The 14,356-nt window shown below is 45.9% G+C and overlaps 1 protein-coding gene across 2 annotated transcripts in view; it reads left to right on the top strand.

The window, feature by feature from the left end:
- The window catches only part of LOC140192806 (nuclear RNA export factor 1-like), an 86,060-nt gene that overhangs the window by 55,794 nt on the left and 15,910 nt on the right, over positions 1–14,356 (top strand). For both annotated transcript variants that reach the window (XM_072250283.1, XM_072250284.1), the window contains 7 exons: positions 1,373–1,482; positions 4,261–4,297; positions 5,356–5,424; positions 6,912–6,967; positions 7,783–7,890; positions 10,756–10,814; positions 14,177–14,292. In XM_072250283.1, coding sequence (XP_072106384.1) covers positions 1,373–1,482; positions 4,261–4,297; positions 5,356–5,424; positions 6,912–6,967; positions 7,783–7,890; positions 10,756–10,814; positions 14,177–14,292 — 555 coding nt within the window. The remainder of the gene's footprint in view (positions 1–1,372; positions 1,483–4,260; positions 4,298–5,355; positions 5,425–6,911; positions 6,968–7,782; positions 7,891–10,755; positions 10,815–14,176; positions 14,293–14,356) is intronic.

Here is a 14,356-nt window from a genome sequence, read left to right as displayed (position 1 = left end):
CCGTGTCCGACCCCCCTCCTCTCTCGCCCCCGTGTCCGACCCCCCTCCTCTCTCGCCCCCGTGTCCGACCCCCCTCCTCTCTCGCCCCGTGTCCGAACCCCCTCCTCTCTCGCCCCGTGTCCGACCCTCCTCCTTTTGCAGCTGGGCTTGGGACCATCCATGGCGGGGCTAATGTAAACTGGGGAGGACCCACAACTAAGGACTCATCACTACTGTGTTACGACATTAACTCCAGCAAACGGCCTGTTGACTGCCCATTTGTCTTAATTAATTTGATTTTAACCATCATTTCAAGGATCTGTCTGCTTTTGAAAAGCAGCAACCAGTCCAACTTTAAAAACAATACATTTTTGACATTGATAAAGCATTAAAAAACTGCTGATTGATGCAAGGACATAATTTTGGTGGCTGCCAGGAACAGATTGGTAAAATAGTTCTGAATTGATTCAGTGGCTAAATTGCTCAAAGCCTGTGCTTTAAAAATGCCTCAAATCGGCTGGCTGTATCAATGACCTTCCTACTGGAAATTCTCTGAAATCTGGCCTTCACCTGCACACGAATAACGCATTTTAATCTGTCACAAGGTTCCTTCTGCTAGAAGCTGAGAAATTCTAACGTCAACAGTGGCCCAAGGAGCAAGTCATTGGGCGCAACAACCTTTCAAGCAGAGAAGCTCCTACATAGAAACATGTTTTGGTGGCAAATCTTTCAATGAAACATTGAAATGTACAACTGTAGTCTTTAATTGTTAACTTGTACTGCGCTGAACAAGTTTGAAGTAATTGCTGGTCTATCTCAGATGTTTTTAATATTTAATTTTCAAACTTGCTAAAATTCAAAGGTTGCGATAGTTTTAATCTCCTTGCGTGGAGTTATTTTAACAATTTGTGATACTGAATGGTCAGCAGCTGTCTGGAAAATATATACAGTGCAACACCCACAATGCTGGAAGAACTCAGCAGTCAGGTAGCATCTATGGAGAGGACTAAACGTCTCAACCCTAAGCGTTGACTCTTTTATTCCTCTCCATCGATGCTGCCCACCCTGCTGAGTTCCTCCAGCATTGTTTGTGTGTTGCTCTGGATTTCCAGTATCTGCAGAATCTCTTGGGGAAGGTGAACAGTGCGGGGCTAAAGTGGGCATTGGTGCATGACTGCTGGGATCTTTGTGAATGTTGCTGCACTAAACTTGAGGTTTTTCTTTGATAGAGGAGACGTGCTAACTTATCTAGGAGAACTTTGCCTTCTCAAACTGAAGCTGCTTTAAGCAGGTACCTGAGGGAAGTGCCTAGGAGCATGGATAGTGGCTTTGTTTTGTATAGCTCAATCATGTCGGTCACTGTAAGAACCATGCAACGTCAATCTCTGTTTAGCTCAGATCTGAGAGGGATCTGGACAAAATAAAAGGCTTCAAGCTGGAAGAGCTTTGGTTGGAAGGGAACCCGCTATGTGGCAGCTTCCGAGATCAGGCCACCTATGTCAGGTCAGTGAAAGGACCTCTTGTTGAGCTATTGTTTCAGGATGCTTCAGAAAAAGAACACGCTGTATTTTTCTCTAACATATTTCAATTTATGAGTAATTTGCCTCTCTCATTCATTTATTTAGTTCAAATTTCAAAGTTCAGCTTGCTTCTCGCAGTCAGTTTATGTGGGAGACTGAAGTCTAGTGTACGAGTGCATAAATCTATTCCTTTTATATATTGGAAGGTATTATTTTTCCCACCAGGTGGTTAAGAAGCTAATTTCTTTTTCCTATTTTCAAAGTAAAGTAGGCCTAATGATGAAAACCTGGCTTAATATCTAATTGTTGTCCTGTTGTCCACTTTTGGAATTCTGTATGAAGAACTGCATTCCAAAGAATCCACTGGCGCTCTTTGTTTTCATGGTTAAGATTTAAAACGGGGTGAAGTGGATTGATGTTGAGGCTGGGGGCTGAGAAATTTGATGTGCAAAGCTTGTGAAGCTGTTCCCGGGCATTCATCTTCCTGTGTTCCTTAAAAAGTGTTGCATAGTCACACATGTACACTCTTGCTATTTCAAATGTTACACGCTGACATTTTTTCACATACAGAAGCGGACTAAAGTGAATGTGTTTTTTTTTCTGTTGGCCAGAGATGGGTAAGGTTCCTCGAGAGGAACGACCCAAGGCCAGGCACAGTCGTGCATTGCCCCTCACCAGAGAGATGCAATCGTGTGGCTTCGATGCATTCCTGGCCTTTCCACCTACCTTGGGAGTCTGACAGATTGAACCAAGTTCCCCAGCCAAGCCACTTGAGGAAATTTTACGCATAGTTTGCAGCTGCGGTTTCTGGCGGTCAAGTCCAACATAAGGGAATGAAATAAATCTTCAAAAATATCTGCCTTTTGGAGTAAAGTTTGGAGGCAAAGTCTAAAAAGTTTGACGTGATAAAGGCCATTGGATATTCTTTGGACAGCAGTTTTGTTTTCTGCCCTCTTTCTCTTTTTTTGTTTTTTTTCCCCTTTTATCTCTTATCCCATCTCCTGCGGCCTTTTTTGCCTTTATTATTTTCTAAATTCGGCACCCAGTGTTTATTTTGGTTTTCTCCCAGTGTTCAGTATTCATTTGAATGGAATTAGTAACTAGCTCTTCGGTGATATCACATTGGCTTAATCCTTCTCCCTACCCAATCCTAACTAATCATAGTGTCGGTATCTCTTTTTCCAACACTGATGCTGTATTCTGTCGCCGATGTTCAGGTGAGTGATAGCTCGGTAAGTAAACAGACACTAAATATGTATGAGACTGAAGGCAGTATTGCTTTTAGTTGGCCTAAATAGGCTGGTTTCCAGTCATGTTCATCTGGGATCGAGCTGCCCTCTGCTTTATCTGAACCGATGACTTCCAAGTGGGATTTCCACACAGCAAGTGGGTAAATTTCAGGCTCTCGGGTTGCCGATGCTTCAGGAGGAAACACTAGTATGAATTCTCCATTAAAATTCCTGCGGTAATGGGGTTGAGAGGAATAATAAATCAGCCGTGATGAACTGGTGGAGAAGACTGATGGGCTGAATGGCCTCAGTCTGCTCCTATGGTCTAATTATTCAAAGTACACCAAGTATCCAAAAGCCCAACGGGGTTGAGAGGGATAATAAATCAGCTGTGATGAACTGGTGGAGCAGACTGCCACACCAAGTAACCAAAAGACCAATGCCAATGAAGTGATTTAATGTTGCAAAACATGTTTTTCCCTCTTAAAAGCCTCCCAAGGATGTGTGAAGAGATTCTAGTTCTCTCTCAATACTGTAGTAGTCATCGGTTAAAGGATTTAAGTCCTGTGGAAGTAGTTCTATCGCCTATGTAGACCAACAGAAAGCTCTCTGCCATAGCAGGCTTTAGTGATGACATGAAAAAAATTTCAATTCTTCTCAGTAACTTTGAGACAGTGGGAACACTTAATCTGTAATCGTGAATGTGCAGACCTGAATCAGCAGTCACTTTTAGTAACACACCTCCAATCTTGTCCTTTGTGGAGCTTTATCACCTGCAACTTCATAAATGCTGTAACGTTGTAGAAATGATCGTCACTGGCGAGCTGCTGCCCTTGGGGAGGTTTTCAGCAGGTTGGAGTGGGTAATGTGACAGCTGTCTGGAAGACTGGCACTGTGAAGTTCAGGTAGTTAACTGAAGGCGATCGTGTCTACACTCAGTCTAACCCGTGCAGAGATGTAGCATTTAATCACAGGAAACTCTTCATGGTTCAAGTGATCTTATTTTCAACTGTAATTGAAGTGTCCCTAAAATTAAGGAGGCTATCAGCCTTAAATGCAGCACCCATCAAAATTCTACCACTGATTGCGGTCCTCTTTAATTCCACTATTGCCACGAGCCCAGAGGTCGACCCCTCTGCCTTAACTATTTGGTGTGCGGGACATTTTGCACAATTTTCCTGCTTCCCCACCATGGCAATTGGCCTGGGCGTGGTCAGTCTGAGACCGAGATGAGATGACCTGAATCATGAAAACCACTCTGCCTGTTTTCTGACCTCTTTCCTCGTGGAGTAACCAAGCCAAAGAGTTTTCTCAACTGGGGAGATGGGTCTTGATTGTCTGCAGTCTTTCATTCAGTGAAACTGTAATGAACAGTTTAAGTCTTAATCAGTATATGCGGTTCAATGAAGGTGGGGAGGTGACTGGTTGAACGCGAGGCCATTCTGGCCATTGGCAATGTGATGGGAATTTTCTCGCTGTTTTAAAAACTGTTGCTTTGTTTCACTTCTCTCCCTCTTTGCAATGTTTGACAGTGCGGTCAGGGAAAAATTTCCAAAGCTGCTCAGACTGGTAAGTACATTGCTGGTGGTTTCATGACAGATTTTCAGCTTTGCATACATAGGTTGTGGTGAGTCAGTGCTGGAATGGGTGGAACTAGCAAACCAAGCTGTGTGTGCAGAGCAACAATTTTAATCACGATTTTAAATGGATTCCATTTTGGTAGTGCCATTCATCCAGGGGCTGTGGGCATTTAATTGTCCTTTCTAGTTGCCCTTGAGAAGGTGGTGAGATGCCTCCTTGAGTTATGGGTCTACCCACAGTGCTGCTGGAATTTAAATACATGTTAAACGCAGTTGTTTCATGCTTGTATCCAGAAACAGAATGGAATAATCTGTCTCCATGAACCGCTGTGGTCCTGAGGTATGAGTGCACCCACAGTACTATTGGAATGAAAATAAATTTTAAACGAAGTTGCTCCATGCTTGTGAACAGCAACAGGATGGAATAATCTGCTTTGAAATTTAAAAAAAGTCACCGTCTTAGGACGGCTAGAGTTTCAGTCCCCACCTCTGACGTCTCCGGAGGTTGTACCTTCTTCCTGTGACTGCATGGGTTTCTCGCCTTCACCAAGACTGGAAAGGAGGGGGGCAGAAGCTAGAACGAAAAGCTGGAGCTCATTAATGAATGGGGAAAATCAGTCAGCCATGACTCACCGGGCCAAATGGCCAAATACTGCTCCTGTTTCTTATGATCTAAGTCCTGTCGATACCTCCCGTATCCCAAAGATGTGAGGGCCAGTCGAGTATCCCGCATTTGGGGACATCGCAGGCGTCAGCACGCCCGAAGTGCTGTGGGATAGCCTCGTCCTGGGAGAACTGCCTTAATGATCATTGTCTCTCCCCTGCCAGTCAGATGGTTTTCCACTGTAAATTATCCACGGTGTATAGGTGTTAGGATCCGGGAAGTGGAAGTGAGTAGGGGTTGACTTGCCATGGCTTCAGTGGGCTGAGTGATTGATGTTGTTGGTCACATTTCTTTACGCTAGCTTTGGGTGATGCAGTGAATATGTAATATTTAATAACTGGTAAGCTTCTACTGCTCAGTTACAATCTGTTTTCTACTCACAGGATGGCCATGAGCTGCCGCCTCCAATTTCTTTTGACTTGGAAACACCAACCACACTGCCTTCGTGCAAGGTATGATCTAAGTGGGCTGCTCTGGAGGGGATAGAGTGTGTAGTTTGCTGGCTACCCGGTAAAGTGGGCCTGGTTGGACTCCAGCTTCCAACATGGTATGGGTTATGCTGGACTTGTTAGCTTACAAGCCAGGCGTCAATGATATATTGATGTTTCTGAGAAGGCATACCATGCAGATCTGCCTTTAGGAGCAGGTGGAGTGAACGGAATGAAATCGGGGCTTTTTTTAAATCAGAAGAGTGTATTAGTGGTCTAAATAGCAGCTTATAATTTAGTCTTTGTGGGAGACGAAATCGAGAGCGAGAAACACAAATGAAATGGAAGCAATTTAGCTCAAATTCAAGTAGATAGAATTGCCTTTCAGAGCTTATATAGAAAGGTTGAATAGGTTAGGATTTTATTCCCTGGAGTGTAGAAGATTGAGGGGAGATCTGATAGAGCTCTACAAAATTATGAAGGGTGGCTTTTTCCACTGAGGGTGGGTGAGACTAGAACTAGAGGTAATAGGTTAAGGCTGAAAGGTGAAATATTTAATGGGAACATGAGGGAGGAGGTACATCTTCACTCAGTGGGGGGGTTGGTGTGAGAATTTGGAAGGAGCTGCTAGTGGAAGTGGTGGGTGCAGGTTAGATTTCAACATTTAAGAGAAGTTTGGACAGGTACATGGATGGGAGGGGTGGAGGACTATGGACTGGATGCAGGTCAATGGGAGTAGGCAGATTAGTAGTTTAGCATGGACTAGATGGGCCGAAGGACCTGTTTCTGTGCTCTTATGGGAATTGATCCAGAAATGAGATTGCCAAGGAGGGTAAATGAATAGTGGTACAGAAAACACGTGCGATTGTAAATACTTGCTTGGAAGGAAAGTACCAACATTGGGCAAGTATAGTTATGTCTACAACCATCTGAAAGGGCTGACTGGGCTTTTGATTCGTGGGTCACCTAAAAGAGGTGTTATTCCTGAGAGTTTGGCAGAAAAACCTAAACATTGTAGCAGATTTTTAAAAAACATCCCATTACTAAAGCAGGGCAGTCTTTCTTTCTTCAGATCCAGCGCCCCTCAAAAGGGAATGAATGGTTATTCGGTTGTTTGCAAGTTGGCTGCCTCATTTGCCTGCACCATCGCTGTATGCTTAATTTACATGTAAATCATAAGGCACCTCATTAAACAGCACGTAGTTCAATTATTCACCTGCAGGGCAATTTTGTGACAAACGCTCATGTTACCTCCATGAGAGGCAGAATGGGGTTTGTTGTGGAAGTTCCTGTTTTGAGGCAATGCGGGAAAAAATTACTGTAAATTAGAGTAAAGAACAAAAGAAGTATTGCAAATGTACAGCAAGAAGTGAGGCGGTGCTCACCGGTTCAGAAATCTGGATGAGGCTGTTCCCAAGGCGTTGAGTGTATACCCTTAGGGTCCTGTCCCTCCTAGATGGTGAGAGCTCTGAATGAGTTGTGCTTTCTGACATGCTGTTTTTCATTAACAGGGTAGCTACTTTGGCACAGAGGAAATCAAGGTCCTTGTAACACGTTTCATTCAGCAGTAAGTACCCTTGTGTGCTGGTGAACTTTGTATAGAAACAAACAACTAAGACCAGTCTCTCCGTGGTTCTGTTATCCTTACCGGGTTTAGGCCCACTGTCGGGTGGCGGGGTGGAGATGCGTTTCTACCAAAGGAGGTGTAAGGTGCTCCTTCCCTCCGCTAGCCTGCAGGTCACCCTTGGGCAAGGTGTAGCACCTGCTTAGCCCCCGATCAGAGTGACGTGAAGCCGGGGGATCAGGTGGTGGGTGGTCGTACGAGCAACCGGTGCAGATCACAAGTCCTGGTTATGTGACCACTGACACCAGGCAGACTGTCTCTGAAGAGTATTGGTAATGGCTGGGGTCACCCGTCTTGTGAAGACGCTGCCCACCCCACCACCCTTATGAGTGACCACTGGTTCAAAATTCTCTCTCGTTTCTTGTTTCTCAATAGAAAGGGCTACTTGAATTTAGTGTCTCAGTCTGGAGCCAGGTGACCATGGAGGAGTATGGTAGTGGTCTGGTGGGCACCAGCAGGCCATCCTGGAACAGAGATGGGGAGGGTGCTGAATGTACGGAATTGATTGCCAGAGGCCGAGCCACTGGGTATGTTTAAAGCGAGGTTGATTAGTCAGGGCATGGGAAGGCAGGGGAATAGGGTTGAGGAGGAAAGTAAATCAGCCACAATCGGTTGGCAGAGTAAACGATGGGTTGAATGGGCAGGATATGCTCCTGTGTTTTGGTCTCATTGTGACTGCAAAACGCATCCTGTTATTGTACGACCTCCTCCCGCAGCCCGGCCCCACGCTCCCTGACGCTTGCTGTTCTCACCTGCAGGTACTACTCGGTGTACGACTCGACGGACAGGCAGGGGCTGCTGGACGCTTACCACGATGCGGCCTGCTGCTCACTGAGTATTCCCTTCTCGCCACAGAACCCTGCCAGGTGAGTGGGGGAGTGGGGTGGTGGGCTCTGGGTTGGACCACCTGTGTGCTCAATAACAACACCAGCCTGACCACCCCAACCAGAGTTACAGCTTAGTATCACCGGCATGGCAATACAGAAATAGATAGGTGCCTTACTGATCCCAAAGGAAATTGCAGTGTCACTGTAGCATTACAAGTGCACAGATAGACAAATATTAGAAGAGAAGTAAGTTTCCTCAAACAGTCTGACAGGAGGGGAGTCATCACATCCCCGGCTACAGGTCGACTCATTATAGAGCCTGCGGCTGAGGGTGAGAATGACCTCATGTAGAGGTCTTTGGAGCAGCACAGTTGTCTTAATCTGTTACTCAAAGTGCTCCTCTGTTCAGCCAAGGTGGCATGCAGAGGGTGAGAAACTTTGTCCAGAATTGCCAGGATTTTCCGGAGGGTTCTTTGTTCTACCACAGCCTCCAGTGAGTCCAGTTTGACTCCTATAACAGGGCCAGCCTTTCCAATCAGTTTACTGAGCCTGTTGGCATCACCCGTGTTGATGCCATTGCCCCGGCACACCACCGCACAGAAGGTTGTACCGGTGACAGCAGACTGGTAGAACATGTGAAGGAGAGGCCTGCACACTCCAAAGGATCTCAGTCTCCTCAGGAAGTAGAGGTGACTCTGGCCTTTCTTATACACAGTCTCTGTGTTGGTGCTCCACTCGAGTCTGTCCTCCAGGTGCACCCCCAGGTAAGTGTAGGTCCTCACTGCATCCACATCCTCACCATCAGTAGTAACAGGGAGCAGTGCAGGCTCAGTCTTCCTGAAGTCCACCACCATCTCCTCTGTCTTACTGATGTATATAGTAATAAAAACTAAATTATAGTTTGTGTGTGTGGGGTCAATGTCCATTCAGAAATCTGGTGACAGAGGGGAAGAAGCTGTTTCTGAATCACTGAGTGTGGGTCTTCAGGCTCCTGTCCCTCCTCCCTGATGGTAGCAATGAGAAGAGGGCATGTCCCGGATGACGGGGGTCCTTAATGATGGATACCGCCTTTCTGAGGCATCGCTCCTTGAAGACGTCCTGGATGCTGGGGAGGCTGGTGGCCATGATGGAGCTGACTGAGTTTACAGCTCTCTGCAGTGCCCCCGCACCCCCACCCCTTACCAGATGATGACACAGTCTGTCAGAATTCTCTTTTTGGAAGGGGCATTTTTGGTTCAGAGGAGAGAGACGATTGGCTGATTTTTCTTGGAGTACGGGGGACCTGATAGAGGCATGCAACATTCTGAAAAGCGTAAGTAGAAACTGTTCTCAGTGCTGGTGGTATAGGCCAGGCCTGAGGAGTTGAACTGGACTACTCTGAAAGGTGAAGATCTGTTGACCATCTTGGAGCTCAATGCAAAATATGCATGTTTGGCAATCACTAGGTTGCTCTGCACCAAGGCTGCAAATTGAATACAAAATTACGTCAACCATTCTCTGAAGGAATAGGATGTTGAACTGAACAAAGAAAACCTCTTCACATCTCCCTGGCCAAAAGACCGTGACAGCTCACAAAAAAGAACAACAGCATTCCTAACCCCGTTATCTCTAGTCATAACCCAAACATTGCTGCTACAGAGAAACCATTGCATTATCAGTGAAACCCTACAGCATGTTACACAGCATTTTGGATAGGTACGTGGATGGGGGTTGGCGGGGTGCAGTATGGTGGGTTATGGTCAAAGTGCAGGTTGATGAGACTAGGCAGAATAATATCTAGCATGTACTAGATGGGCTGAAGGGCCTGTTTCTGTGCTGTAGTGCACCATGACTCTATGGATTTAAAATGAGAGTGGCCACGGTCTGGATGCAGGTCAATGGGACGTGAAGCGGATTAATCATTCAGCATGTAGTAGATGGGCTGAAGGGCCTGTTTCTGTGCTGTAGTGCTCCATGACACTCTGGGTTTAAGATGAGGAGCAAGAGGTGATCTGGGGACGATCTTGTTCTTTACTCAAAGTCTGTTTGCAGTCTTGTCTGAGGTGAGTGGTGGGGTTGCAGCTACCTCTCAATAATTCTGAAGTATCTGCACTAACACTCGAGTGAGCAAAGTATCCACCAGCCGCCAGACAGAGAGCTGACGTTTGGAGTCAACGTGGTGATTTCTGTACAGTGTGACTCTTGTAAAGAAGGCCTCAGCAGATCCTGACGCATTTCACAACGCCATGCCTTGGAGTGTCATAGGGGGGAAAAGAGAGCGCGCAAAGCTCCTTAAATGAAACTGCAGCCGCACCTATACTCAGTGGCCACTTTGTTAGCTACCCCTGTACACCTACTCGTTAATGGAAGTATCTGATCAGCTAACTCGACGCACAAAAGCATGCAGGCACGGTCAGAAGGTTCAGTTGTTGTTCAGGCCAAACAACAGAATGGGGAAGAAGTGACTTAGACCGTGGAATGATTGTTGGTGCCAGACGGTGGTCTGAGTATCTCAAAAACTGCTGATCTCCTGCGATTTCCACGCACAACAGTCTCTAGAGTTTACAGAGAATAGCGTGAGAAACGAAAAACAGCCAGTGAGCTGTTGGTGAAAATGCCATGTTAATGAGAGAGGTCAGAGGAGAATGGCCGGACTGGTTCAAGCTGACAGTAACTCAAATAACCACACGTTACAACAGTGGTGTGCAGAACAGCATCTCTGAACACACAACACATCGAACCTTGAAGTGGATGGGCCACAGCAGCAGACCATGAACGTACACTCAGTAGGCACTTTATAAGACACAGGAGGTACCTAACAACATGGCCACTGAGTGCATATCAATAGAGCTACAATGAAGAAATATGTTTGAGCCAACTATTATAGTCAAACGTTAATGCCAAAAATGTGTTGCCTCTAAACAGGAGCAGTTTGGGAGAGTATTTTAAAGAAAGCAGAAATGTGAAGAAACTGAAGGATCCAAGTAAGATGCATTTTATCATGTTTTGTTTTGACTTGCCATGACTGCTGGTGCAGTAGAAGTCAGAAGTAATTGTCTGTTGTTGGAAATACTTTTCAACTCTGAATCTATTTTTGTTTAAAACAATCTTCTAGGGTTAAGAGGACCTTGGGTTAGATGCTGCCTGACCTGCTGAGTTTCTCCAGCACTTTGAGTGTTTTTCTAAGGTTGGGACTGAGCTGCTGATATTCAGTGGAGAGGCTGTCGACAGTTAAAACTGTAAATTCTCAACAGGCCGGACATCTGTGGAAAGAGAAATGGCTGGCATTTGCTTTCTGCGACCCATCGCCAGCAGATATCCCTCCGCAGATGCTGCCTGGCCTGCTGAGTTTCCCCAGCATTTTCTTTCACGTTGGCTGAATGATAAAACGGGATAGTTACCAGCTTTCGGGCTGCTTTTCACTCCCAATCTAACAGATGTTGCAAGTCGGAGCTAAAAGCAGAAATTGTTGCATGTACTCAGCAGGTCAAAAAGCATATTTGATGTCCTGTCAAGGGTTAACTAACCGCAGAGTATTTTCTGTTAACTGTTTCTTTGCAGGGTGCCACGGTAGTGTAGCGGTTAGCGTGGGGAGTCAGAGTTCAGAGTTCGATCCCAGTGTCCTCTGTATGTTCTCCTGTGGAATACTTGGGTTTTCTCCGGATGCTCCGGTTTCCTCCCACAGTCCAGAGACGTGCTGGGTAGCAGGTTAATTGGTCAATATAAATTGTCCCATGATTCAGTCGGCATGTGGGTTTGCTGGGCAGTGAGGCTCAGCGGCCCAGGGGGGCCTATTCCGCGCTGTATCTAAATTTGCCTGCGATAATTGGGTAAATCGGGGTGTGGGTTTGCTGGGCAGCGAGGGCCTGTTGCTCACTGTGTCTCTAAATAAATACTGGGCCTGCAGAGTATTTAATAATTTTAATTTTGTGTTAAAAGGAATTTGTTTAACTGGATGGGGTTGACCCTGATCATGTGATGGTGGTTCAAACAAAACAGGGAGAAGAACAATCAGTATTATTCATTCAGTCCTTGTTTGAATTGAGTCATTTGGCTTCAAAGGGCCTGGAGTATTAAGACAAGGTGATCCAAATCAAGCAGAAGGATTCTAATACCCATTGTCTGGTCCGTCTGTCCACTTCTACTTGCTCTCAAACTGAGTTTCATTTTAACCCAGTGTACCTGGCCTCACTTTCTAAAGTGACCTCTGTGCATTCTGAAAAGCTGCATTGGAATCCATCCTTTCAGAGGTTATATTTGTATAAAATTCATTGCAATCTTATCAGCCTTTTGTAGCCAGAATAGCACAATCCCTAATCTGCCTTTACAATCTATCGCTTGATAAGAATACGTTTGAGAAAGCTTCTCGCATCTTTTCCCCCTCTTCCCTTCCCTGGAAGCCGCTGACCGGGACAAATTTCTTAATGCTGCCTGGGATTTTGTGTGTGTTGCTCTTGATTTCCAGCAGATGCAGAATCTCTTGTGTTTCTGCTGCCTGCAAAATTGTTTGCCCTTGTCTGAATGCAACATGACAGCATTGATATCAGAGCAAAGGTTGACCACCTGGGCCCTTTGAGACCACGTTCACACATTTCATAAAGCTGGGGTTAACCTGATCCTTGTCTCAGCACTCTTCCCCAGACTTCTAGAACAAAAACTGGAATCTTTGGCCTGGAATAGCTTATCCTTCGAGATTCAAGGTTGTTTCATGTCATTTCCAGTACACAAGTGTAAAGGAGAACAAAATGTTGTTACCCTGATCCGATGCGCGGTATTCCCCAAAGATTAATTTGCAGATGATGAAGGCGGCAAATGCAATGTTAGCACTCATTTTGAGATGTCTGGAATATAAAAGCAAAGATGTAATGTTGGGGCACTGGTAGCACCTCACTTGGAGTATTGTGAGCAGGTTTTGGCCCCTGATCTGAGAAACGATGTGCTGATGTTGGAGAGAGTCCAGAGGGGGTTCACGAGAATGATCCCGGGAATGAAAGGGTTAATGGCTCTGGGCCTGTACTCAATGTAATTCAGAAGAATGGTGGGGGGGGGGGGGGAATGCATTGAAACCAATTGAATGTTCAAAGAAACATGCACAAGACACAAGACACTGGAGGTCAGGCAAGATCTGTGGAAGTGAATGCAGTTGACGTTTCGGGCCTAGAATCTTCTTCAGTCCCATGCATTTGAAACAAAATGTCGGCTCTTTACTCTTTTCCATACATGCTGCCTGGCCTGCTGAGTTTCTCCAGCATTTTGTGAGTGTTGCTTCTGCATTGGGAGCAGTATGCAGGGTATAAAGATAAGACCCTAAGACCAGGGGTTCCCAAGCTTATGTCATGGAGCTTTACCAGAAACCGAGGGGTCTGTGGACTCCAGGTTGGGAACCCCATGCCCTAAGATATAGGAACCGGAATTGGGCCAGACGGCACTTCAAGTCTGCTTTGCCATTCCATCCTCGCTGATTTATTATCCCTCTCGTCCCCATTCCCCTGCCTTCTCCCCATAACCTTTATCACTTTACTAATCAATATCCACTTTAAATACACCCAATGACAGCCTCAGCTGTTTGTGGCAATCAGTTCCACAGATTCACCACCTTCTGGCTAAAGGCATTCCTCCTCATCTCTATTCTGAGACCGTACCCCCTGGTCCTAGGTTCCTCCACTATAGAAAACATCCTCTCCACATCCACTCTTATCTGTGCCCCCGGTCCTAGACTACCCAACTATAGGAAACATCCTCTCCACATCCACTCTATCTGTGCCCTCTGGTCCTAGACTCCCCCACTATAGGAAACATCCTCTCCACATCACTCTATCTCAGCCTTTCAATATTCGATGGGTTTCGATGATACTCCCCCGCACCCTCGTCATTTTTCTAAACTCCAGCAAGTACAGACATTCCACTGTCAGTTGGTAATTGATTTTTGTTTGTTAGATTGTTACAGTGGAAAGCTATGTTTTCACAAGATTTTAAAGTTTATTTGTCACATGTATGTTGAAAACATACAGAGAAGTGCATCACTTGTGTCAAATTAATTCAGTGAGGATTGTGCCGGGTAGCTGGGAACCATTGCCATGCTTCCGGTGCCAAAGTAGCACGGCCACAAGTCATTAACTCTAACCGGATGTCTGGGGAGTGAGGGAGGAGACCCACATGGTCACAGGCAGAGTATCCAGGCAGCGGTGGTGATCGAACCCCACTGTAAAGTGATGTGCTGTCTGCTACACTGCTGTGTCATCCTCACAGATCATTGTACATGCTTACCCTTCCTGAAGGATAACCGTGCGGATTGGAGCAGAGGTCGTCTGTTTTTAATGCACTTGTTTGTTTGCTTTGCTCCCAGCACTTCGAGCGAGGTTGTTGAAACACACCAGACTAAACGTGGTTGCTTTTCTCAACGAGCTGCCAAAGACGCAGCATGACATAGCGTCCTTCGTTGTGGACGTCAGCGCGCAGACGGTAAGTGAAGCACTTGGTTCAATTTTCCGTTCACAGTGAACTGAGCTCCGACCAATGCTCTGCA

This window comes from Mobula birostris, unplaced genomic scaffold, assembly GCF_030028105.1.
Source record: "Mobula birostris isolate sMobBir1 unplaced genomic scaffold, sMobBir1.hap1 scaffold_268, whole genome shotgun sequence".
NCBI lineage: Eukaryota > Metazoa > Chordata > Chondrichthyes > Myliobatiformes > Myliobatidae > Mobula > Mobula birostris.
This window is presented reverse-complemented; position numbering and strand designations above follow the sequence as displayed.